At 30.4% G+C, this 24,311-nt stretch overlaps 11 protein-coding genes across 11 annotated transcripts; 8 read left to right on the top strand and 3 right to left on the bottom strand.

Annotated features, from left to right (window-relative positions):
* Positions 1-1,283: 1,283 nt before the first annotated feature.
* On the top strand, positions 1,284-6,283 carry TVAGG3_0252950 (guanylate cyclase protein; the record flags this gene model as incomplete). The annotated part of the gene is made up of 1 exon (XM_001313840.1): positions 1,431-6,224. The coding sequence occupies one exon, from the start codon at positions 1,431-1,433 to the stop codon at positions 6,222-6,224; it is 4,794 nt and encodes a 1,597-aa protein (XP_001313841.1).
* Positions 6,284-7,012: 729 nt separating this feature from the next.
* On the top strand, positions 7,013-7,918 carry TVAGG3_0252940 (spectrin binding; the record flags this gene model as incomplete). The annotated part of the gene is made up of 1 exon (XM_001313839.1): positions 7,013-7,918. One exon carries the CDS (start codon positions 7,013-7,015, stop codon positions 7,916-7,918), a length of 906 nt encoding a protein of 301 aa, XP_001313840.1.
* Positions 7,919-9,036: 1,118 nt separating this feature from the next.
* On the top strand, positions 9,037-9,675 carry TVAGG3_0252930 (deoxynucleoside kinase family; the record flags this gene model as incomplete). The annotated part of the gene is made up of 1 exon (XM_001313834.1): positions 9,037-9,675. One exon carries the CDS (start codon positions 9,037-9,039, stop codon positions 9,673-9,675), a length of 639 nt encoding a protein of 212 aa, XP_001313835.1.
* Positions 9,676-10,843: 1,168 nt separating this feature from the next.
* Positions 10,844-13,702, top strand: TVAGG3_0252920 (uncharacterized protein; the record flags this gene model as incomplete). The annotated part of the gene is made up of 1 exon (XM_001299676.2): positions 10,844-13,702. One exon carries the CDS (start codon positions 10,844-10,846, stop codon positions 13,700-13,702), a length of 2,859 nt encoding a protein of 952 aa, XP_001299677.2.
* Positions 13,703-15,937: 2,235 nt separating this feature from the next.
* TVAGG3_0252910 (uncharacterized protein) lies at positions 15,938-16,282 on the bottom strand (the record flags this gene model as incomplete). The annotated part of the gene is made up of 1 exon (XM_051228100.1): positions 15,938-16,282. One exon carries the CDS (start codon positions 16,280-16,282, stop codon positions 15,938-15,940), a length of 345 nt encoding a protein of 114 aa, XP_051113086.1.
* A 524-nt stretch (positions 16,283-16,806) lies between these two features.
* On the bottom strand, positions 16,807-17,631 carry TVAGG3_0252900 (uncharacterized protein; the record flags this gene model as incomplete). Its single annotated transcript, XM_051228099.1, has 1 exon — positions 16,807-17,631. The coding sequence occupies one exon, from the start codon at positions 17,629-17,631 to the stop codon at positions 16,807-16,809; it is 825 nt and encodes a 274-aa protein (XP_051113085.1).
* A 1,138-nt stretch (positions 17,632-18,769) lies between these two features.
* TVAGG3_0252890 (deoxynucleoside kinase family) lies at positions 18,770-19,408 on the bottom strand (the record flags this gene model as incomplete). Its single annotated transcript, XM_051228098.1, has 1 exon — positions 18,770-19,408. The coding sequence occupies one exon, from the start codon at positions 19,406-19,408 to the stop codon at positions 18,770-18,772; it is 639 nt and encodes a 212-aa protein (XP_051113084.1).
* A 194-nt stretch (positions 19,409-19,602) lies between these two features.
* On the top strand, positions 19,603-20,139 carry TVAGG3_0252880 (uncharacterized protein; the record flags this gene model as incomplete). The annotated part of the gene is made up of 1 exon (XM_001313833.1): positions 19,603-20,139. The coding sequence occupies one exon, from the start codon at positions 19,603-19,605 to the stop codon at positions 20,137-20,139; it is 537 nt and encodes a 178-aa protein (XP_001313834.1).
* A 291-nt stretch (positions 20,140-20,430) lies between these two features.
* On the top strand, positions 20,431-21,771 carry TVAGG3_0252870 (uncharacterized protein; the record flags this gene model as incomplete). The annotated part of the gene is made up of 1 exon (XM_001313832.1): positions 20,431-21,771. The coding sequence occupies one exon, from the start codon at positions 20,431-20,433 to the stop codon at positions 21,769-21,771; it is 1,341 nt and encodes a 446-aa protein (XP_001313833.1).
* Positions 21,772-22,505: 734 nt separating this feature from the next.
* Positions 22,506-23,330, top strand: TVAGG3_0252860 (uncharacterized protein; the record flags this gene model as incomplete). The annotated part of the gene is made up of 1 exon (XM_001313835.1): positions 22,506-23,330. One exon carries the CDS (start codon positions 22,506-22,508, stop codon positions 23,328-23,330), a length of 825 nt encoding a protein of 274 aa, XP_001313836.1.
* Positions 23,331-23,853: 523 nt separating this feature from the next.
* Positions 23,854-24,198, top strand: TVAGG3_0252850 (uncharacterized protein; the record flags this gene model as incomplete). The annotated part of the gene is made up of 1 exon (XM_001313836.1): positions 23,854-24,198. The coding sequence occupies one exon, from the start codon at positions 23,854-23,856 to the stop codon at positions 24,196-24,198; it is 345 nt and encodes a 114-aa protein (XP_001313837.1).
* Between the last annotated feature and the right edge of the window lie 113 nt (positions 24,199-24,311).

Below are 24,311 nucleotides of genomic sequence, written 5' to 3'. Positions count from 1 at the left end.
AAAAAATCTTAAAAATTTCAATATGAAAATTGAAAGCAATTCAAAAAAATTGCTAACATGTAAATTTTAATATCCTATGCATAATTTCATATTTTGAACATTTTTTATTTTTGTTTAAAACTTAAAATTTTGCAAATTTAATATAATTTATAAAATATAATACGTATATATATTTAAAATACACTAAATTTAATTGTTAATTGACGTTTTTGGGAATGAATTTTATCAAAACATGCCTGAATCCGAAAATTTGAAAGAACGAATTACACAATCATATATGTAGAATTCAAAATACAAACTTAAAGATTGTATACGTTTAAAATTATTCAGATTGTGTTTGATTTCCACTCATTCTGTTTCTTTTGAACTCTAACACTAACATTTCATGATGATTACATGATCCATTTATACATGGTTGAATTGTTCCAGATTCTACCAGAAAATCAATCCAAATTTCTCAATGCATTCATGTTGATTGGACAAAATTTAAAATTTATCAGCCTGTTTCCAGAGAAACTCATATATTCCCTAATGAAATGTAATTTTTGCTACATTTATTTCAATCAAATTTCAAAAAATTGACTGCAGAGCTTGAAAAGGTGATGAATCATGTTGTTATTAGATGTACATATTAGATTTACTATTTCCAAAAAAATGCTCAAATTTGAATAGTTTTTAGAAAATTTGGAATTACACTCCTTACATTATATATAATTAAATGTTTAAATTTTATTTATTTTTCCCTTTTAATTTTATAACGTGCTCTATCAAAACTAACCTCTCAATTGAATGTCACAAAATCTAAGTAGTGAGGGTACACAAATTTTGTATGGAGTACGGTTCAATTTTTGAGAGCCTCACTACTTAGATTTTGTGACTACCTTATTATACTTGATGATAATTTTTTAACCTTGAAATCGAGTCACGATAAGAAATATCAGTTTTTTTATTATCTATTTCAAAAATTGTATCACAAAACATATTATGACCGTTGTTGCTTCGTTGCAAAAATTTCAGATACTGATTAATAAAAGTGACAAATTTGAAAAGAAAAAACAGACTAACAAATAGGTTTTAAAGTTCATAATCATTATTTTTCTAGTATTATTATAATTTTATATCCAACAATTTTACTTCCAATTCAAAGTTATAAATTCAATCAATTTTTTGAATTGTACGGAACCCCCAGCCAAAATCTATACATTAGTGGATCACATTCAGATGCCATCTTTCACTAAAAACGTAAAATTGAAAGTGAAATATTTTCAAAAAGTTTCATAACAGAAAAATTTATTTTTGAAAGACCCTATTCAAACCTGAATATCTAAAAATTTTACTAAGAAATGTTCTTACTAAACTTTAACCCTTTAAGACAATAAAATTTGAATTGTTAAATCACCGTCAAATCTCTTTGAATAAAAGGTTAAACGATGAATCCCTCCTTATCTTTATCCAGCCAAGGTCCTACATCGTTAGAACATGGGTCAAGTATTAAACATCAACTAATACAAGGTAAAGCTAGTATTTTTGATATCGTTTTCCCAATGTATTACCAGATGTTTCAGATGAATATAATCCCACTCCTTCTATATTATGCCATTGCCGCGCTTTTGGGATCACAAACATTATTTCTTGCTCTCTGGCCTTATACGAAGTTCTGGAAAAGCAATATGACCGAGACAGATAATCAGATATACAAATGGTTGAAAGCTATTTTAATATTTCTTAAAACTCCATATGATACAAAGCAGGGTTTTGTTAAGGAAATCGTTTTTACTGGATTAAATATCTTTTCAATAATAATCATTAGCCTCAACTTAGCTTACTATCGTGCACATAGAAACTTCCAAAAATTCATGCTAATACCGATTCAGCCGTATAACTTATGTGCTTTGGTCGGATTCCTTCCTTCAGCCTACGTGATTGGCGAAGATTATACAAAAATTGTTGCAGGGGAAGCAGATGGATACTGTATTGCTTCCTTGTTACTAGCAATTATCAACATCATCTATGAATTCGTTTTTCATATCATCGCAATGTACATGTTTGGCAAGAGCGTTTTCATTACAAACATGCCATTCACAGCATTTGATCCTTTAATGAACTTTTTAATGGTAATGATCAGTACAATTATAATGATTTTAACTTTCATTTTTACGTATTTTGCAGATTGGGCATATTTAGTGATGGCAGCAGTCACAATTATCATTTTCATTTACCTTTTCCACCATACAATGCACATATTTTACATCACACACCTATCAAATATAATATTATTTGCTGTTACATTAACAAATATATGCTGCAGCATCTTTATGTTTGTTGCTTACTTCTTCCCCAAGATGAACCACATTATTCCATACATTTTCCTACTTTGCTGCTACGGATTTTTCTCTTTTATCGGTTTGGTCGTTTTCCATTTCTACAGAAAGAAGATCATCGAGCAGCTCTCAGTATCAGAGGATGCCATGCCCGAAGACAGGAAGCAGTATTTCGATTCACTAAAAATCAAGCGATCTGACAAAAGGGCTTTGATGTATTTGACAATCGGATTCAAGTTTGCATGTCCTTTATTCACAGATTTCTCTCTCATTGAGTATCTTTTTGATGATAACTGTTCGACTTATTTGCTTTCTCATTTAGCCCAGATTGCAAATTTCTTTCCAAGCGAGTCAAACATCATTAATAGAATGCTAAACAGTTTGATGACAAGGAGAAACCTAAAAATAGGCGACAGATACTTAATTTACCAAATCTACAAAATAAAAATTCTGAGGCAGTACTCGGCCTCTTCCGCAGAATCCACATCCAAACTGAACGATCTAAAGAACGTGAGCAGACAGGTCGAGCTCATCACGAGAAGTGCGTTGGAAGCCCACGAACTCAAGCCAAGCTATTACGAAGAACTCGCGCACAGATCAAAGAGAGCGAATGCAATTTGGAAGGAAGCACTGAACGAGTTTCCAAACAACGCAAAGTTCTGCGAAGAATACTCCAGGTATTTAATCGAAGCTGAGTCTGATTATCCAGAAGCAGTTTACTCGAAATTTAGGTCAAATATGATTGAGCTGGGAAAGAACTTCTCAGTGGAATACTCTTTGAGAAGTATGCTGCAAATGTTCCCTGTCTACATAAAGAAGAACTTAGTTGATTTGAATGGAAATTTGCTAACGAAGAAACGAATGAAAAGAGGCGAGTCAGTGAAATCAATTGTTGACGAAAACTCTGACAATTCACGCGACAACAAATCAGAAGAAATTGACGACGAAGTATTAGAGAACATCGCCAAGACAACGTTCAGCCAGGCAAAATCGAGAATAGCTCTACACAACGCACTCAAAAACAAGATTCCTTACTCAATACATTTGCTAGTTCCAGTGACAATTCTGATTCTGATTATCATTCTGATTCTGACTATTTTTGTTGTTCTCTTTTCACAAGTGAAAGTGAAGAAGCAGACATTGTCAATGGGATTGCTAGACTCAATATCAAAGACAAGATTCTACTTGGCTCTCAACGACATGGAGATTTTGATGAGATACGCAGTAGACAGAGGACATTACGGAAAGTACCAAACTTTGATGCTGCAATTGGAAAACAACTGTTCAGAACACGACAAAGTTCTTGACGTGAAAGAAGACTATCTCTACCAGTCATTCTTCAATCTTCAAAACGCACTCAATCAGTACGACATCATGATGAATGACATCGCTGACTTCGCAATTGAAGGATACAATGTCTACAACTTGTCGAAGAATTTGATCAGAACGAAACATGAAATATATACCTGTTACGGTGGATTTCCTGTGTATATTCTAAATGAAACAGTCAGTACAATCATAACTGTTTTGATGGCTCACCAATCATATATCATAACAAGGATCAAAACAAACATTTCTGACATGTTTAATCTCCACCAATTTTGTGAATTAATAACAAACTTGAGAACATTTTACACAGTTGTTCCATCAATTTTCCAAGATTTCTGCAACTTTCAGATCGATGAAGGAGAGAATCTTCAGAAAAGTTTCAGGTACATTTTGTATTCTGTTCCTGTTGTTGTTACCATTTTAGCTTTCGTTCCAATTTTGATTTGTCACTTCCTGATAAACAAATCATTGAAAGAGATTTCGGAAATCATCATGTCATTCGACAGCAAAACTAAGAACGAAGCTAAAGAGCCGATATGTTATGATGCAAGTTCTGAAGAGAATCAATCATTTTCTGAGATCAAAGTTGGTTCCAACAAATCTTTCTGGATGATTTTGTTGGTTTGTTTCGTCGCTTTCCTCTTTGTATCAATTGTTGTCGCAATGACAATGTTGTCTTACAATGCCAATAAGCACATTGTCGATCTCAACAAGTGGGATCAATTCGCAACACTCAGACTGTCACTGACAGCAGAAGTAATGAACACACAAACATTTGGCGTTGCACAGTTTGACAACCCGAATTCGACCAATGTTTCTTCTCCAACAATGGCATACGGAATGGTAAAAGTGTTGGTTGAAGAGTTAGTTAGGGTAAACAATGAGTTATTGCAGGGGACAGACAACTCTACAGCATGTTCTGGATTCGATGATGAATTAGATAAACAGAATTTCATTGATGATGAAATTGATGACGAAAATCAATTGGACATCCATGAAATTTATTCACACAGCTCTATCACCACACAGCTAAAGATATTCTCTGACTACGTGATGCAGACTGCCATGGAGTTCGTTACTTCGAAATCTCTCACACCGACTCCTTACGCACAAAGCATTCATTTGCTTTCGAAACATCTGAGTCCGAAGATGCTGATTGTCACAGAGAGATTGATGGAACTGGCTGATATTCAATACAACCATCTTATACTGACAAATGGGTTGTTAATAATACCTGTTTTCGCTTTGATTATAGCATACGCTGTCATTGTTTTCCTTTACTTCACAATGAGGAAAGATACTTATTTGGCGAGTTTGTTCATACTGAAGAGATTTAATCCAATAACTCTGATAAACAACAAACTCTTCAACAAATACTTCCTCAAACATGCAACTGATTCAATGATTGATAGCAAGACATTGTCAGGAAACATAATTCACAACTCTTCTGACGCAATTTTCTTCACAAACTCGCATGGAATTGTCGAAATCGTCAATCCAGCAACAACAGTTATGCTCGGATACACTCCAGAGCAATTACTCGGCCAATCTGCAAGTGTTTTCTTTGTCCAAGACGACGAAACAAAAGTGTACCAGCAGATGGAAATGATGTTGAAAGGACAGGCAAATCCTTTTTATGAGGACGATGTCACAGCAATCACCGATAGCTGCTCATCTTTGCCATGTAAAATGACAATTTTGGGAGTTAAGTCAACAAATTCAAATGAGATAAAATCATTTGTAATTATGCTGAGAGACCAAACAGTTCTCATGGAGCAGCAGAAACAGGCAGACGCAGCGAAGGCAACATCAGAAAAACTCCTTTATCAGATTCTTCCAAGAGATATCGTTGTCCAGATCAACAGAGGAGAGAAAAACATTTCTTTCACAGTTTCTTCTGCTTCAATTGTTTTCATTGATATAGTCAAATTCTCTGACTACTCGAGCTCTTTAACACCCCAAGAAATTATGGCCAATTTGAGTCACTACTTCAACACTCTTGATACAATCATGGCGAAATTCGATCTGCTAACAAAGATCAAATTAATTGGAGATATTTACATGGCTGCTGGAGGTTTGTTCAACCCGGAGTTACCTCCTCAGAAACATGCCGAGCAAATGGTTCTTTTCTCTACAGAAGTGATTGGCGAACTCGAAGAAATAAATCTCAGATTGAACTGCTCTTTGAGCGTCAGAGTTGGTGTGAACACAGGTGGACCAATAATTGCGGGAGTTTTAGGAAAAGACAAACCTGTTTTCGATATTATTGGAGATCCAATTAACATTGCCTCACGTTTGCAGTCTACTGATATCGCAAACCATGTTCAGATTTCGCAGTCCACGTACGAAATGATTAATCACCTCAATCTGAACGTGAAGCCAAGAGGAGAAGTTTTCTTGAAAGGAAAAGGATCTCAGATGACATATTTAGTTTCACCACCAAATTTGCAGGATTCACTAGAGTTAGATGTTCCGATACAAATGAGTAATTCACAGCTCGAAATAATGAAGCCTTTGTCAGCTTCGAAAGCAAGAATTACTACAGCAACAAGTATCTCTCCATCTACAAAATAATTTGTAAATGTATAGATTTTTTTTAAATATAGATTGTTTAGAATAAAGGTTTTATAAACTTGATAAATTTATTTCTTCAATGCATGCGTTGTAACTGCTTGTAAAAGCATTGTTTTTAAGTTTTGCAAACAAGGAAGTAAGATTGTGAAGAGTTATTTTTGATTATTTTATATTTAGTAAAAATTAAATTGATATGGTGCAAGATCTTCATTTGTTATTGGCAGAAATTCAAATAAAAAATACATCATAATTGAATAGTTTACAACAATTTATGTCGAAAGTTTACTCAAGTAGGAGAAAAGCAAAATTCATTCAGGAATTTCAAATACCAGACGAATTAGCAAAGATAGTAGAGCTATATGATAAAGTTATATCAATTTGTGGCGAGAATTATGAAGAATTGAAATCCTTCATCTTAAATTATTATCATGAAAATCCAAAAGAGTTTTACTTCATCATTTTCATTATTTCTAATGTATGGATGTCTCGCGCCAAGTATCTCGATCAATTTACGGACTTAATTAAAACTCTCAATGACGAAAAACCAAATTCTAGATTTCCATACTGTTTCTTAAATCAATTGTTAAACGATCCGCCGTATAATAAGCCATTCTTTACAAAACTTTATCTTACATTACCATTAAATCTAAAATCAAAAAAACGTTAACCTCTTCCCTTTCATCGATACTCAGCAGTTACCATCAGAATCAGAGTTACAAACAGTTTTTACAAGAAATACTATACAGAACCATGTTTTTAATGATAATTTAGCCGAAGTTCAAATCTACATGGCCAATCCAAAGAAGAAAGGCTTCAACGACAGTCTCATTAACATCGCCGCTAGATTTGGCTCAATTAACACCTTCAAATTCCTCCTTATTAACAACGTCCAATCAACTGGTAACTTAATGAACGATGCTGTGTTCGGCGGTAATCTAGAGATTGTTAAAACATGTGAAAACCAAGGTTTCAAGACAGAAAATGGCTTCGAGATTGCAATGTTCGGAAATCACAACGAAATTGCAGATTGGTTCTTGAATAAATCCGATTGTGAGGTTGTCATACCAGAGGAAATTTTGGAGTTCGGAAATATTAGAGGTCTCATGTTTTCCATCATCAACAAGACAAAGATTGACATTGCGTTTAATGAATGTACTCTTCTAACAAGATTAGTTGATTTGGGAGCCACAAAGTTAGTAGATTTTGCCCTCACTCATGGAGCGGATCCAAAGAAGACTTCTTACTCAAGATTAATTCCTCTTTCCTTCGCTGCGATGAACAATGACTTGGAGACTACAAAGATACTTGTTGAGAAACACAACTCTCCACTCGAAGCATCAAAGAGATCTCCGATTCATGATGCTGCCGCTTATGGCAGAGTTGATGTTCTGAAATACTTGATTGACAAAGGAGTTAATGTTAACGTCCAAGCCCAAAGGAGATGGACACCTCTTCACTTTGCATGCGATGGAGGACAGCTTGAATGCGTTAAATTGCTTGTTTCTAGAGGCGCAGATACGCAGGCTCTCGCTTACAAGGGCGAGTTCAACTTCAGGAAGGCAATGAAGAATCCACAAGATCCTACATTCACTCCACTCAAAGCAGCAAAAGGACATCCAGATGTGTGCAACTTCCTGAAGAAATTGGAAAAAGACAGAAAGAAGAAAGAAAAAGCTGCTGCAAAATCAAAATGATTTAATCAAATCTATTTTATGATGTTCAAAATCTTCTATAATTCGCAAAAATCAACATTGGAATAAAAAGAGAATTTTCTAAATTTATTGATGGAATAAAAGCCGAAATACTGACCATCATTTCGATGGGTTATTATTCAAAATAATAACATATTATGCAGATTATGACTATTTTTTCTTCTATTGTCGAACAGCATCTGAATCAAAAATAAATGCAATTTGAATTTCCTTCAAAAGTGTTTCCGATAATTTTAATAAAAGTGAACGATTATGTATAAATCAAAGAGTACTTCTTTTTATCGACGATCCAAAATTTTATTTTATTTCTCTCAAAAGTAGAACACTGAGAATAAAAATTGTGAAGAACTTTCAAAAAAAAAATCAATATTTATTATAATCTATCATAAAGTTCTATAAATTCAGAGTTATTAATGCATAAATAGACTAATGCATATATTCCTGTTCTGAATTTTTCATTTTTTTGGTTCATATTCATTGACTTTGTAAGAAATTTATTAATTTCGATATGAAAATTTTCACAAAGCTTTATCTTGTCAGAGAATTCAGGGATTCCTAGTTCATTCTGACCTATTGTGCAAAGTTGCATCATCTCTGCACATTTTTCGCAATCATAAAGTCCAAGATCTTCAAGAAGTCTTAAAAGATCTTCAAATCTTGATATTCTATCTGAAGCATGAAAATATGGAGCAATTAGTTCGACGTACATCGAAAATGATCCCAATGCAGATTTGCAGATCGAAAATGCTGTTGCAAAGCTGGATGGTAGTCGTTTTTATCATTCATTGCATCTGAGAAATTTAATTCTATTTCCTTGTAACTCTCTGTGTTCATCGCATTTTCTTTAACTGCATGAATGGCGAAATCGAAAATATTTCGAAATATGTCTTTCCTTTCTTGAAAGAACATAATAAAAAATGAAATAAAATTTAAAAATTGAGTTGATATTATATATTTTAATTGTATTTTGATCAATTATCATTTTTAGAACAACTAATTTCCCACCAACTAACTGTATTCAAAAAAATTGAAATATTTCATTCAAAACTTATACTCAAAAGTTAAATCGAGAACATGAAGACAGAAATCATTTTAAGAAGATGAAGTACGTTCCAATCGTGATCACTGGCCCAATTGGTGCAGGAAAATTAACATTAGCACGAATGATTTCGAAACATCTTGCTATTGATTATGTAAAAGAATATATTGATATAAATGATGGCGAAGAGATGCTTCTAAAGTTCAAAGCGAATTCCATATCATCGCAAGATTTCCAAGAGTATATTCTTCAAACATACAAAAGCCAGCTCATGCATGTTAAAGGCAATGCATTTATAATGGAGAGACTTCCTGAAGAAGGTTCGATCATTTTCAGCAACAGTGATAAAAGCATTCTTGAAAGAGCAGTTCAAGTTCAAGAAGAGTTTGATATTTATGGATACAAAGGAGAAGCAACAGTTCTCACGATTCATAACAGTGGCCAAAGTACAGAAATGATAATGAATGAAGTACTTTGCACATTGTTCGGAACCAAACACGTTTCGCGAGAAATGCTGATTTATCTAAAGAGTTTGAACGGTATCATCATTTATTTGAGAACAACACCAGAGATGTGTATCGAAAGAATAAGAAGGAGAAACAGATTTGCTGAGAAGTCCATAACATTGGATGATATGAAAGAAATGTGTAAAAAGTATGATACATACATCAATAGTTTCAAGAACTACTATATTCAATAAAAGAATATTTTTTTTTGAAATATTTATATAATTATATATCATTTCTAAATATGCACAAAAATATCATGTGAATATACTTACATTAATAGAATAGATTACTGAATTAAGCAAATAACAAGTTAACAACTTTATGAATAATGATAAAAGATATAGAATGCTTCCCACACTATAGTTTTTTTTTTAATTATGGCGAGTGTTCACCATATATCAGTCATTCATGAAATAAACATTAATGAAAAAAAATATTTAAAACTGGTACTTTTTACTAATGATATAAACTATTTAAACTCTTAAGCATTTCAAGGTGAGAAATGATTCTGCATATTGTGTAAGTTGCGGTTCTTGCTTCCTCAACAATCGTATTTATTGACCTTATGTAAGCTTCTGTATCGCTTTCATTCATCACACTTAAATTTTCAATGAAATTGTCAATATCAATGAGATCCGGAGTTTGTTCATTAATAGTTCTTAAGAACTCAAATACTGAACTAAGTTCTGGATCTTGTGACAGAACATTGATAGAAACACTTGACATCTCTTCTGAGAAAAATGAGATAATAGAAATTGAATTGATCTGGGCATGATTTTAAAAGTTCATCTTGAACTTTTCATATGATTGAAGGAATGCAAATTTAATGAAATATTCTGAAATGATTTTATTAATCATTATATTTTAAATGGATATTTTTAATATTTACTATAAAAAAAATTTACTTTTGAAGTATTCATTCAAAAGTGATATTTGATCGTACTCAAAATTATTTTTTGTTTATAGTCTTATTTATGCTTATTATCGAATTATAACTGGTTTCCACTTTTGTGAAGAAGTAAATTTTCAATGAGAAAACAAAAGTTAACGTATAGTTTTTTATGTAGATATTTTACATGCGAAAAAGATAAAATTTATTCGAAAAATTGTTTAATATCTTATGTATGCAATATTAATTTATCGTTCATCAAAATTATCGGAACCACTTTTGAGTACTTTTCGATTTTTGTCAAAAGTTAACTTTTGAATAGCATCAGTAATATTTAAACTTTGTTATTTGAGAGGATATCTTTAATACTATATTTATTTTCAAAAATCTTTACAAATTTTTAAAATTTAAAATGATTTCACATCATTTTTCATTTTTTCAATTTTATTTTATACCAGACGTGCTAGAGAATGGTAGAAGTTGACCGCAGTGATAACATTGAGGAGTCAATTTTAAAATCTCTATCATCAATAAAATTAAGCAATTCATTCATAAAAGATACAATTGAAGAGAAAGATGAAAACTGGATTAACTCTGGAGAGTATGGCGATCTATCGACACGCTCATTACAAATACTGCTTGAAACAAATGAATTATCAATTGTTTCAGAAGGAAGTTTGGCTGCTTATACTAACGACCTACTAGAATTTTCTGATAGACCTACATCAACAGATCATGTTGCTAACTCCATTCATGTCTCAATCAGGGTTCTCGATTCAATTGGAGATAAAGAGGCAACCAACTGTCTTCTTTCAAAGATACAAATCGATCAAAGCAAGCACAATCACAAAATCGTATCTCCTGCTCATATCATTCATGCATACTGCTCGCATACAGATCATCTATCAATTGTACATGGATATTATGCAAATTCATGTGCATATATTGCAGCAAACAAAGAAATGGATCACTTTTATGCATTATTGCAGTCTTATTCTTCAGACAATGAATATATAATAGCAGATTATAGTATTCATAGGTATTCAACGCATGAAGAGAAAATAAAATTAAGCTCCCTTGTGATTATATACTCTGTTATTTACTTAGATGAGAATAAGAGATCAATACCAAAAAGAATTGCTTCAGCTTCAGCTTCTAAATCATCAGTTATTGATGATTTAATTAAGATGAGCGCCATCTCAAGTGCTGGAATTCCAGTATCAGACTTTATACCATCATTCAACTCTCTCGAAGAAGCAACAAAAAATGATCAGACAATAGCTATTTATTTTGATGATTTCCAAAACATTGTCGGATATCGAATTCTTAATAAGATTTCTAGCATAATTTCTGATCCAAATGAAGGAAACTGTATTTCTTTTACGAAGATCGGACTGTTCATTTTACGTGGTACTCAGAAGAAAATAAGAAATGCATCAGATTCAGTTATCAAAGAATCATCAAATGGAGTTCAAAAGAGTATAAAGTCATATTCAATTGACATTTTCAACAAAGTATGCACATATCTTATGGATAAATTCAAAGAAAGAAACTCAACATTTAATATAAATTTTGGAGATCCGATATCTGCGATGAATTTTGTAACAAAAATGCTATATGGCAAAAGTCCAAATGAAACTCAAGCTGCATTTGCACAATCAGCAATTTTCAAAATAGACTCTAATTTTAAAAATCAAAGTAGAGTGTTTTTCTTATCAACACCACCAGGTTCAGGAAAAACTGCATGTGAAATAATGCCAGCTGTATTAGAGAGATTCAGACAAATTGATTCAAAAATAGGTGACGAAAAAGGATCAGTAATCATTGCAACTTCTTTAGTTCAAGTATCTGCTCAGATAGCAACATTTGCAAGCAAAATGATTTGCAGTAGTGAAAAATGGATCCGCGTCAAACGACTTGATGGAGGTATTAAAGAACAAACTGAAGATGGATATCATTCAAATATGTTATTTCGGAAAAAATCATTTCGAGAAAACATTGCTAATATCAAATGGTTTTACAAGCAGCTCGTTGATGACGAAAATATTCCTTCAATCGTTCAAGATCTAATGAAAAAATTTAATGTCAGCGAAAACAAAGAAATCGAAAATGAAATAACATCCGTATTTGAAGACGAAAATTTATTCAGGAAAAAAGTATTTAGTGAAGTTTTAGATGGATTCGATTCAGAAAGTCAATGCATAGCAGATTGTATTGTTGGGACATATGAAATGGTAGCATCAGCCTTATCATATTCAATTTCAACAGGAAAATCACAAGATATCATTCGAAAAATCAAATACATCATTATTGATGAATGGGACACTATTTTTAGGGTTGCTACAATGAACAACAATAGAACATTAATGCAAACAATGAATCAAAGATTTTCACAATCTTATTGCTTAATAGCTCTTGCTATACTAATAATGAAAGTTAATCCTTCAACAAAACTAATACTTGCATCTGGAACAGGAAATGAAATGCTGAATAAATGCGAGGATAACTTTAGAACAGGAAAACAATCGAACATGCTTGAACCATTAATGAGACCGATAATTTCATACTGTGACTATGAATCCATCATTAAGAAGATTGAAGAATTATCAAATGATAAAAACAATGCTGCAGCAAATTTTTCACTCAATATAATGCGCAACAAAATTAAAACAATTGAAGAGTTTATGAAAGAAAGCATACCAAGAATGATCAAAATATCATCATCGAATATTTGGGGTACCAGAAAACTTTCATCATTACCAAAGTCAGTGCTTAGCACAGTAATGCAAGCATATACAATGGTTAATTATATATTTTGCGAAAAATGCATGAATAGCGGGGTAATTCGCGCATCATATGCATTGAAATCTACAACAACAAACGATCATGTAATGCATACAATAATGCATCTTACAGCATTATTCTTAATTGATATGAATATTGCAGAAACAATCAAAATGCTTGCAAAATACCCATCAATGCAATCATGGATGTTTATGATATCAGTGATAATTTGCGTATTGACACACGAGAATATGTCATTTAGTGAAAAGACTTCACTAATATTTATTCAAAAGAAAGAACTTCATATTGGCATGATGATTTTAATTGGAACAATTTTGCTTATTCTTAAGAAAGAAGGAAAAATCGATGCAGAATTCCTTTCAAATAGATCACCTCCAGATAATGAAATTTTAGAAACAATTGCAGCAATATCTGCAAAGCCTATAAAATTTGTCGATAAATGTTCATCTATTGCACAAACAAGCAAATCATACTCAATTGATCACATAGTACATAAATCAGAGTTGACAAAGAAAATTACGTAAAGATAAAACAAATAACTAGCATTGACGAGGTCGATTATGCAGCATATGCCATTTCAAAAGATCTCTTGAATTGAACTTTGATATTGACCATATATGGAATCTTTGCGAACTCTGCGTTGCAAATGGAATCATTTCTATTACACGCGAGACAGTAAGCCAGGAAAGCATGAACAAATATATAGGAAATCAAGATAATAACAGAATTCCACTAATAGCTATTTGCACATCAAGACTTGGAGAGGGAGTTGACTTAGTGAATGTTGGATCTGTTTTTGTTATGGCTCAAAACCATTCATTAGGTATCCCCACAAGCAGAGATTGCGAACAATGGATTGGAAGAGGATACAGAAATTCACATCTTTCACTTGGATGCCCAATAAACAATCCTGCATATGAAGATTATAGAAGCTACTGTGCTGATGATCAAAATAAGTTTCAGTTTTCGCATACAGCAGTTTATAGTGGATTTCTTTCAACTCAAGTAGCAAGAAGAATCATTTCGATCGATGCATTTTCTCCAATAATAAAAAAGCAAAATGGATCATTGTATCTGATGGACTTTCTACCAAAATCTTTTTCTGAATTAAATATTTCATATTATTCTCCATTGATTCTCGATCATTTGCAAGATGTAGATGGATCACCTAATATGAAATCAATTATATCATCAATAGAGTTAATGACAATACCAGCTAAAATGGTAATAAGGAAAACAAATATGTTCACTCTTACAGTAAGGGATATCACACAGTATATACCTGATTTAGTCATTACAGAAACACTTAGCATAGCATGCAATGTATGGCCAATTTTTGTTTCATCAATGTATGTAGCACTTGTACGTAATTGCCATTTTGAAGAATCAAATTCTTTTCCTCTTATTCAATTTACAAAATCGGTTGCATCATGCATGTCAATTCTATCCCGAAGTCACAAGAAAGTGAAGAGTATAAACTTTGGAATAATATTTATGAATCATTAAAAAGTCCTGATATAAATGCAGCATCACAGTTACTATCAAAACTTGGATTGAAGATGCCAGATATTTTTGAATACAGAACTATTTCACAGTTTAGTTTCACTATTGGCTCAAAAATAGCAAACTATAGTGGAATAGCATCTTTATACTTTATTTTTATTATTGGAGTGCTATCAACTGATACAAATATCGATGTTTTTGGACCAAATCCAGAAGGCTTTGAGAAAAAAGACATATTTGTGATTGATGAAGCAGCATCTAATATTATTGCAAACAATATGATGCTTGTTTTTGATTTGATTGTCACATTTGGTTTTGGAATGAATTTGACAAATTTGGGAATTAGCAAATGTCAAAGAACAAAATATCCCCGAATTTATGAATCAAGTAATATTCATGTTTCACCTTGCAGCTGTAGGCCTTCACTGTATTATATGTGTAAAGAATATAATCCATTTATGATGAGAACGGGTGCAAATGATGAAATTATCATGAACTGTGAAAAAGAAGAAGACGTGTTCAAATGCTTTTCATCATGCTTCAATGCACTTTTATCTCTTAATGAAGAATATGACAGCTTATTCATTCATTTTACTGATGATGAAAATTGGACTCAATATTCAACCAAATTCAGTAATTTAATGGAATTACTCATAAAGAGAACAAAGACATCGCATGACCCTCGTTTAGAAGTATTTAGCGACGGGATGCGTAAACTTAATGATATCTATGAAAACTTAAAATACATTCTGATCAATTATCCGAAGCAATGTCACCATTTATTTCACTCATAAATGGATTTTGCTCCAATTTCTTACCGCAATTCTCAACTGAGAGCTACAATGATGATGAAATTGCCGAAAATTTCAAAAGATTTGTTTTAGTTGCTCTTAATGATATTGGGATAAATAATATTGAAGAAATAATTGTTCTTAGTAAGAAAACTTCTAATTGATCAAATAGTGTATTTCATTTATGTATATATAAAATATTTATTATTTAACTATTTCCATTCACTGATTTTTTGTCATCATACTATAACATATCGGAATATAAATCATTTCAATTTGTTTTGAGTATCATAAATCCATTAAAATTTAAAAAAAGATACAATAAAGTGAATGATAAATACTATGTACTTATATTAATAAAATGAAATATTATTTAGAAAATATATTTTCTCATATAATTAATCTCATTATTCATTAAATAAAAGTAAATATAAATAATTTTGAATTTGTTTAGTTAAAGCTAAATCACTCTTTCTTCTTTATTTGCTTGCGTGTATTTTTGGTACTTTTCGAAACAAGCACATTAACAAGTGTATTATTAATTATTGGAGCAATTCTTTCACTAAAATCAATATCAGATGCCATACCAAACGCAATTGCTTTGCAGAGATCAATATCACTTTTGATGCTTTCGTTGAAAACATTAGATGCCTCAACAAACTTTAGTGCTCTTTCAAAGTTCTCTGAAGTAGTTTTTGGCATATCATTATTTTTTTCTTCTTTCACTGAATCGGATTCAGTAGTATGTGGGGCATATTGATAAGGAGCCTTAGAGTGAAACTTGCCACCGTATGGAGACTTGGATGACATTATTGATTAATAAAAATTTCTATATCTTCTCAAAACTACATTTTATATGATTTAAGATCAAAAACTATCATTGTAATATTAACTATTGAGCAATTATAAGCGAAATTAAAAAAAATTTGACTCAAAAGTTATTTGAATAGTATCACAATTTTATTTAGTTTTGAGAATCATTCAAAAGTAGATTTACGAAAATAAGTTTTACTAATATAAATAATAATTTGCATTATCTTAATCCCTAAACTGTACAAAAAGAGAAAAAAGTCTTTTAAGTGTGATTTAATGAATTAAAATCTTTAAATATATCATCTGATAATTATGATTACATTTAAAAGATGAAAAGAAATAAACAGTATTTATACATATAAAATATTACTATAATACACATATCTACCGAAAGTATCTGCATTTTTTCAAAAGTATGCATTTACACTTATGTTTATTTTCACAAAGTTAATTGTAATGTGTGTGGATACATAGATGTTGGCAATAAAAATAACTCACTATAGTAGTTAAAATAATATTTATTAATTTTCTTCATTTTCATCAATATTTGATTCACAATTATTCAAGTCATAATAATCAACAAAAGGTTCGGATATAGTGCTGTTATCAACCCACTTTTCAGAGCTACCCAATGCATCAACTTCAACATCCATTGTACACTGCTCATCAGATCCTGATGCAAAATCTGTGAGAGCTTTGTATCCTATTTTGACTGAATTACCTGGATAGTCAACACAGTGAATTATTATTTCTGATATATCTTTTCCCCATGGATTTTCTCTATTTATCATTCTATGGGCAAGTTCGATTTCTTGAACTTTGTCGAATCCTATTGAAGAGAGAATCTGGCGATTCAACTTATTCTTTTGATAGATATCATACAATTCATCGATAACATCATAAAAGATTATTGGAAGCCATTTGCAAAAAAGAGTTGCATCATGCATGTCTATCTTTGCACATATAACATCAACTTTTCCACTAGCTAAAGCAAGTTTTGTCCAGTCAAATATGCTGAAAGGAAATATGTAGTATTTGCTTCTCCTGAAACTTGGACTGACAAGGAATTCAGGGTATTCTGTGTCTATTGGAATTATAGAAATCCTACAAAAAGCAGGTGCTTGCATTTTGGATAATGCAAACATTGTTGGGCCCATCAGCATTGCCTGCCTTTCTTCTTCATTTTTACTACAGAATTGCTCTCTGCTAGAGATCATTTTCGTAATTAATCTTCTCATTGCGATATCAGGTACTATATTATCTGGATAAATGAGCTGTGGTGACCAAAAACTATTAATATTATGCTCTTCACCATTTGTTATATCTTTTACTTCCTGAGAGTCCATAATAAAAAATGAATTTTGTGAATAATTTTCATATATTCAAAAAGATATCTAAAATAAAAACAATAATCCAGATAATGCCTCTTAAACGAAATAAATTAAAATTGGTAGATAATAGACAACTATTCAAAAAGTTAACTTTTGACAAAAATCGAAAAGTACTCAAAAGTGGTTCCGATAATTTTGATGAACGATAAATTAATATTGCATAAATAAGATATTAAACAATTTTTCGAATAAATTTTATCTTTTTCGCATGTAAAATATCTACATAAAAAAATTATACGTTAACTTTTGTTTTCTCATTGAAAATTTACTTCTTCACAAAAGTGGAAACCAGTTATAATTCGATAATAAGCATAAATAAAACTATAAACAAAAAATAATTTTGAGTACGATCAAATATCACTTTTGAATGAATAATTCAAAAGTAAATTTTTTTATAGTAAATATTAAAAATATCCATTTAAAATATAATGATTAATAAAATCATTTCAGAATATTTCATTAAATTTGCATTCCTTCAATCATATGAAAAGTTCAAGATGAACTTTTAAAATCATGCCCAGATCAATTCAATTTCTATTATCTCATTTTTCTCAGAAGAGATGTCAAGTGTTTCTATCAATGTTCTGTCACAAGATCCAGAACTTAGTTCAGTATTTGAGTTCTTAAGAACTATTAATGAACAAACTCCGGATCTCATTGATATTGACAATTTCATTGAAAATTTAAGTGTGATGAATGAAAGCGATACAGAAGCTTACATAAGGTCAATAAATACGATTGTTGAGGAAGCAAGAACCGCAACTTACACAATATGCAAAATCATTTCTCACCTTGAAATGCTTAAGAGTTTAAATAGTTTATATCATTAGTAAAAGTACCAGTTTTAAATATTTTTTTTCATTAATGTTTATTTCATGAATGACTGATATATGGTGAACACTCGCCATAATTAAAAAAAAACTATAGTGTGGGAAGCATTCTATATCTTTTATCATTATTCATAAAGTTGTTAACTTGTTATTTGCTTAATTCAGTAATCTATTCTATTAATGTAAGTATATTCACATGATATTTTTGTGCATATTTAGAAATGATATATAATTATATAAATATTTCAAAAAAAAATATTCTTTTATTGAATATAGTAGTTCTTGAAACTATTGATGTATGTATCATACTTTTTACACATTTCTTTCATATCATCCAATGTTATGGACTTCTCAGCAAATCTGTTTCTCCTTCTTATTCTTTCGATACACATCTCTGGTGTTGTTCTCAAATAAATGATGATACCGTTCAAACTCTTTAGATAAATCAGCATTTCTCGCGAAACGTGTTTGGTTCCGAACAATGTGCAAAGTACTTCATTCATTATCATTTCTGTACTTTGGCCACTGTTATGAATCGTGAGAACTGTTGCTTCTCCTTTGTATCCATAAATATCAAACTCTTCTTGAACTTGAACTACTCTTTCAAGAATGCTTTTATCACTGTTGCTGAAAATGATCGAACCTTCTTCAGGAAGTCTCTCCATTACAAATGCATTGCCTTTAACATGCATGAGCTGGCTTTTGTATGTTTGAAGAATATACTCTTGGAAATCTTGCGATGATATGGAATTCGCTTTGAACTTTAGAAGCATCTCTTCGCCATCATTTATATCAATATATTCTTTTACATAATCAATAGCAAGATGTTTCGAAATCATTCGTGCTAATGTTGATTTTCCTGCACCAATTGGGCCAGTGATCACGATTGGAACGTACTTCATCTTCTTAAAATGATTTCTGTCTTCATGTTCTCGATTTAACTTTTGAGTATAAGTTTTGAATGAAATATTTCAATTTAACTTTTGAATACAGTTAGTTGGTGGGAAATTAGTTGTTCTAAAAATGATAATTGATCAAAATACAATTAAAATATATAATATCAACTCAATTTTTAAATTTTATTTCATTTTTTATTATGTTCTTTCAAGAAAGGAAAGACATATTTCGAAATATTTTCGATTTCGCCATTCATGCAGTTAAAGAAAATGCGATGAACACAGAGAGTTACAAGGAAATAGAATTAATTTTCTCAGATGCAATGAATGATAAAAACGACTACCATCCAGCTGTTGCAACAGCATTTTCGATCTGCAAATCTGCATTGGGATCATTTTCGATGTACGTCGAACTAATTGCTCCATATTTTCATGCTTCAGATAGAATATCAAGATTTGAAGATCTTTTAAGACTTCTTGAAGATCTTGGACTTTATGATTGCGAAAAATGTGCAGAGATGATGCAACTTTGCACAATAGGTCAGAATGAACTAGGAATCCCTGAATTCTCTGACAAGATAAAGCTTTGTGAAAATTTTCATATCGAAATTAATAAATTTCTTACAAAGTCAATGAATATGAACCAAAAAAATGAAAAATTCAGAACAGGAATATATGCATTAGTCTATTTATGCATTAATAACTCTGAATTTATAGAACTTTATGATAGATTATAATAAATATTGATTTTTTTTGAAAGTTCTTCACAATTTTTATTCTCAGTGTTCTACTTTTGAGAGAAATAAAATAAAATTTTGGATCGTCGATAAAAAGAAGTACTCTTTGATTTATACATAATCGTTCACTTTTATTAAAATTATCGGAAACACTTTTGAAGGAAATTTAAATTTTGATTTGATTGATTTTTGTTTAATTGGACATCATTTGTTTAATTCTTTTTATATACTATAATTTGTTCAGCTCTGAAAATTATTTTTAAAATTTTCATTATGAGTTCATTTTTAATAATGTTCTACAAATATATTACTGAAGAAGAAATACATGAAGGCAATGATACAGAAGTCAAGTTATCTAAAGATAAGATTTCAGGAAATATTCCAATTGATATCCTGATATCCGAGGCATATAAACTTGCTTTGTGCTTTAATAGTTTTCAGGAAAGTAAAGATTTCCTTAAAGGGATTGCAGCATCTTACAGATACATCTCAGAATTTCATGATCCCCTTTCAATTCTTGTTCTTGTTATCCACAGATTCATAACTTTTTATAATGAAACAATAATTCATTCCAAAGATATTTCTGGAATTCATGAACATTACAATGAGTTTGATCATATTCAGTCATTTGGAACTACCAGATCTGAAGAAAGAATAGGGAATGGAAGATTTTGCTTTATTTATGAAAAAGGAAAATTTTATGAAGCACAAAATAATAATAAAGTCGTCAACTATCCAACTTTTAATTTAATGCGATCTAAATCAGGACTCATTGATGTTGATTCATCAATTCCAGTTTGGTTCCAATCTATCGTAATTACCCCAGTCAGCCAAGATTTATGGGACTATGAAGAAGATAATGATCAAGATTATGAAAATATTAATGGTGAATTGATTAATGATGTAATTTCGATATTGGAAAATGGATTAATTGTACCATGGTTCATTGATACGGAGTTTAAAACCGGAAATATAATGAATAACTATGACTTTATCAATGAATTGCATGACATTCTGAACGCAGATATATATGGAGATATAAGAAATCTTGATATCAGTTATTTCAATTTATGGGAAGATTTACCTCTTTATCTCATTAAATCAATTAATGCTATCAATAGTAATGAGAATGGCTACGAAGATACAAATATTAACATTTCTGTACATAAAAAAATTGATGCATTAAATTTTTCATGCTCAAATTATTCATTCAATGAAAATGAATTCGATTTGATTGATGACTCCATAACTGAGAGAAATGAAATACTATCATTTTCTCAACGAATTTTTTCAGTGGATAAAGATATCATAACCCCGATATATGTTATGGGAATTGAATCATTGAAAACATTCTTTTCTGGGACACTCAAAGAAAGATGTGATTACTTCATGACTGACAACAAAAGCATAATTGAGATCTTTCTACATTCAATATTTGTTGATGATGGTTCTTGTTCAATCATCAATATTGCAAAAATGTTAATTCAAGATGTTGTAGATTCGAATATATGGAAAGAAGCAGAAATGCAGATCGATAATGAAGTAGCACAATACTTAAATGGTATGATATGCATGATTAAATGCTATATCCAAGTTTTGAAGGACAAATTTAATGATAGAGATCTAAAATAACTTAATACTAATAATTTTTGTATATTTCATTAATACAATCCTAATTTATTACTTATTATCAATTAAATTATCTTAATTTATTATTTTTTTATATAAATTTCAAAATTTATACATGTTTTGTATTTATATTGTGTTTTCAAACATATTTCTTCTAATATTGATGGGATTTGAATTAGATTGATAAGACATTTATTGAAAAAAATATTAATTTCAAATAAATCATTGATTAATAAATAGAATTATATCTCAATCAACATAAAATTTTGAAGTATTATTAAATTTGAAAGGGACTAATTTTAAAATCTTACTTTTGAATTATTCATTCAAAAGTGATATTTGATCGTACTCAAAATTATTTTTTGTTTATAGTTTTATTTATGCTTATTATCGAATTATAACTGGTTTCCACTTTTGTGAAGAAGTAAATTTTCAATGAGAAAACAAAAGTTAACGTATAATTTTTTATGTAGATATTTTACATGCGAAAAAGATAAAATTTATTCGAAAAATTGTTTAATATCTTATTTATGCAATATTAATTTATCGTTCATCAAAATTATCGGAACCACTTTTGAGTACTTTTCGATTTTTGTCAAAAGTTAACTTTTTGAATAGTTGTCTATTATCTACCAATTTTAATTTATTTCGTTTAAGAGGCATTATCTGGATTATTGTTTTTATTTTAGATATCTTTTTGAATATATGAAAATTATTCACAAAATTCATTTTTTATTATGGACTCTCAGGAAGTAAAAGATATAACAAATGGTGAAGAGCATAATATTAATAGTTTTTGGTCACCACAGCTCATTTATCCAGATAATATAGTACCTGATATCGCAATGAGAAGATTAATTACGAAAATGATCTCTAGCAGAGAGCAATTCTGTAGTAAAAATGAAGAAGAAAGGCAGGCAATGCTGATGGGCCCAACAATGTTTGCATTATCCAAAATGCAAGCACCTGCTTTTTGTAGGATTTCTATAATTCCAATAGACACAGAATACCCTGAATTCCTTGTCAGTCCAAGTTTCAGGAGAAGCAAATACTACATATTTCCTTTCAGCATATTTGACTGGACAAAACTTGCTTTAGCTAGTGGAAAAGTTGATGTTATATGTGCAAAGATAGACATGCATGATGCAACTCTTTTTTGCAAATGGCTTCCAATAATCTTTTATGATGTTATCGATGAATTGTATGATATCTATCAAAAGAATAAGTTGAATCGCCAGATTCTCTCTTCAATAGGATTCGACAAAGTTCAAGAAATCGAACTTGCCCATAGAATGATAAATAGAGAAAATCCATGGGGAAAAGATATATCAGAAATAATAATTCACTGTGTTGACTATCCAGGTAATTCAGTCAAAATAGGATACAAAGCTCTCACAGATTTTGCATCAGGATCTGATGAGCAGTGTACAATGGATGTTGAAGTTGATGCATTGGGTAGCTCTGAAAAGTGGGTTGATAACAGCACTATATCCGAACCTTTTGTTGATTATTATGACTTGAATAATTGTGAATCAAATATTGATGAAAATGAAGAAAATTAATAAATATTATTTTAACTACTATAGTGAGTTATTTTTTTGCCAACATCTATGTATCCACACACATTACAATTAACTTTGTGAAAATAAACATAAGTGTAAATGCATACTTTTGAAAAAATGCAGATACTTTCGGTAGATATGTGTATTATAGTAATATTTTATATGTATAAATACTGTTTATTTCTTTTCATCTTTTAAATGTAATCATAATTATCAGATGATATATTTAAAGATTTTAATTCATTAAATCACACTTAAAAGACTTTTTTCTCTTTTTGTACAGTTTAGGGATTAAGATAATGCAAATTATTATTTATATTAGTAAAACTTATTTTCGTAAATCTACTTTTGAATGATTCTCAAAACTAAATAAAATTGTGATACTATTCAAATAACTTTTGAGTCAAATTTTTTTTAATTTCGCTTATAATTGCTCAATAGTTAATATTACAATGATAGTTTTTGATCTTAAATCATATAAAATGTAGTTTTGAGAAGATATAGAAATTTTTATTAATCAATAATGTCATCCAAGTCTCCATACGGTGGCAAGTTTCACTCTAAGGCTCCTTATCAATATGCCCCACATACTACTGAATCCGATTCAGTGAAAGAAGAAAAAAATAATGATATGCCAAAAACTACTTCAGAGAACTTTGAAAGAGCACTAAAGTTTGTTGAGGCATCTAATGTTTTCAACGAAAGCATCAAAAGTGATATTGATCTCTGCAAAGCAATTGCGTTTGGTATGGCATCTGATATTGATTTTAGTGAAAGAATTGCTCCAATAATTAATAATACACTTGTTAATGTGCTTGTTTCGAAAAGTACCAAAAATACACGCAAGCAAATAAAGAAGAAAGAGTGATTTAGCTTTAACTAAACAAATTCAAAATTATTTATATTTACTTTTATTTAATGAATAATGAGATTAATTATATGAGAAAATATATTTTCTAAATAATATTTCATTTTATTAAT

Source organism: Trichomonas vaginalis, chromosome IV, assembly GCF_026262505.1.
Source record: "Trichomonas vaginalis G3 chromosome IV, whole genome shotgun sequence".
Classification (NCBI taxonomy): Eukaryota; Parabasalia; order Trichomonadida; family Trichomonadidae; genus Trichomonas; species Trichomonas vaginalis.
The sequence above is the reverse complement of the archived record's forward strand: the minus strand, read 5'-3'. Positions and strand labels throughout refer to the sequence as shown.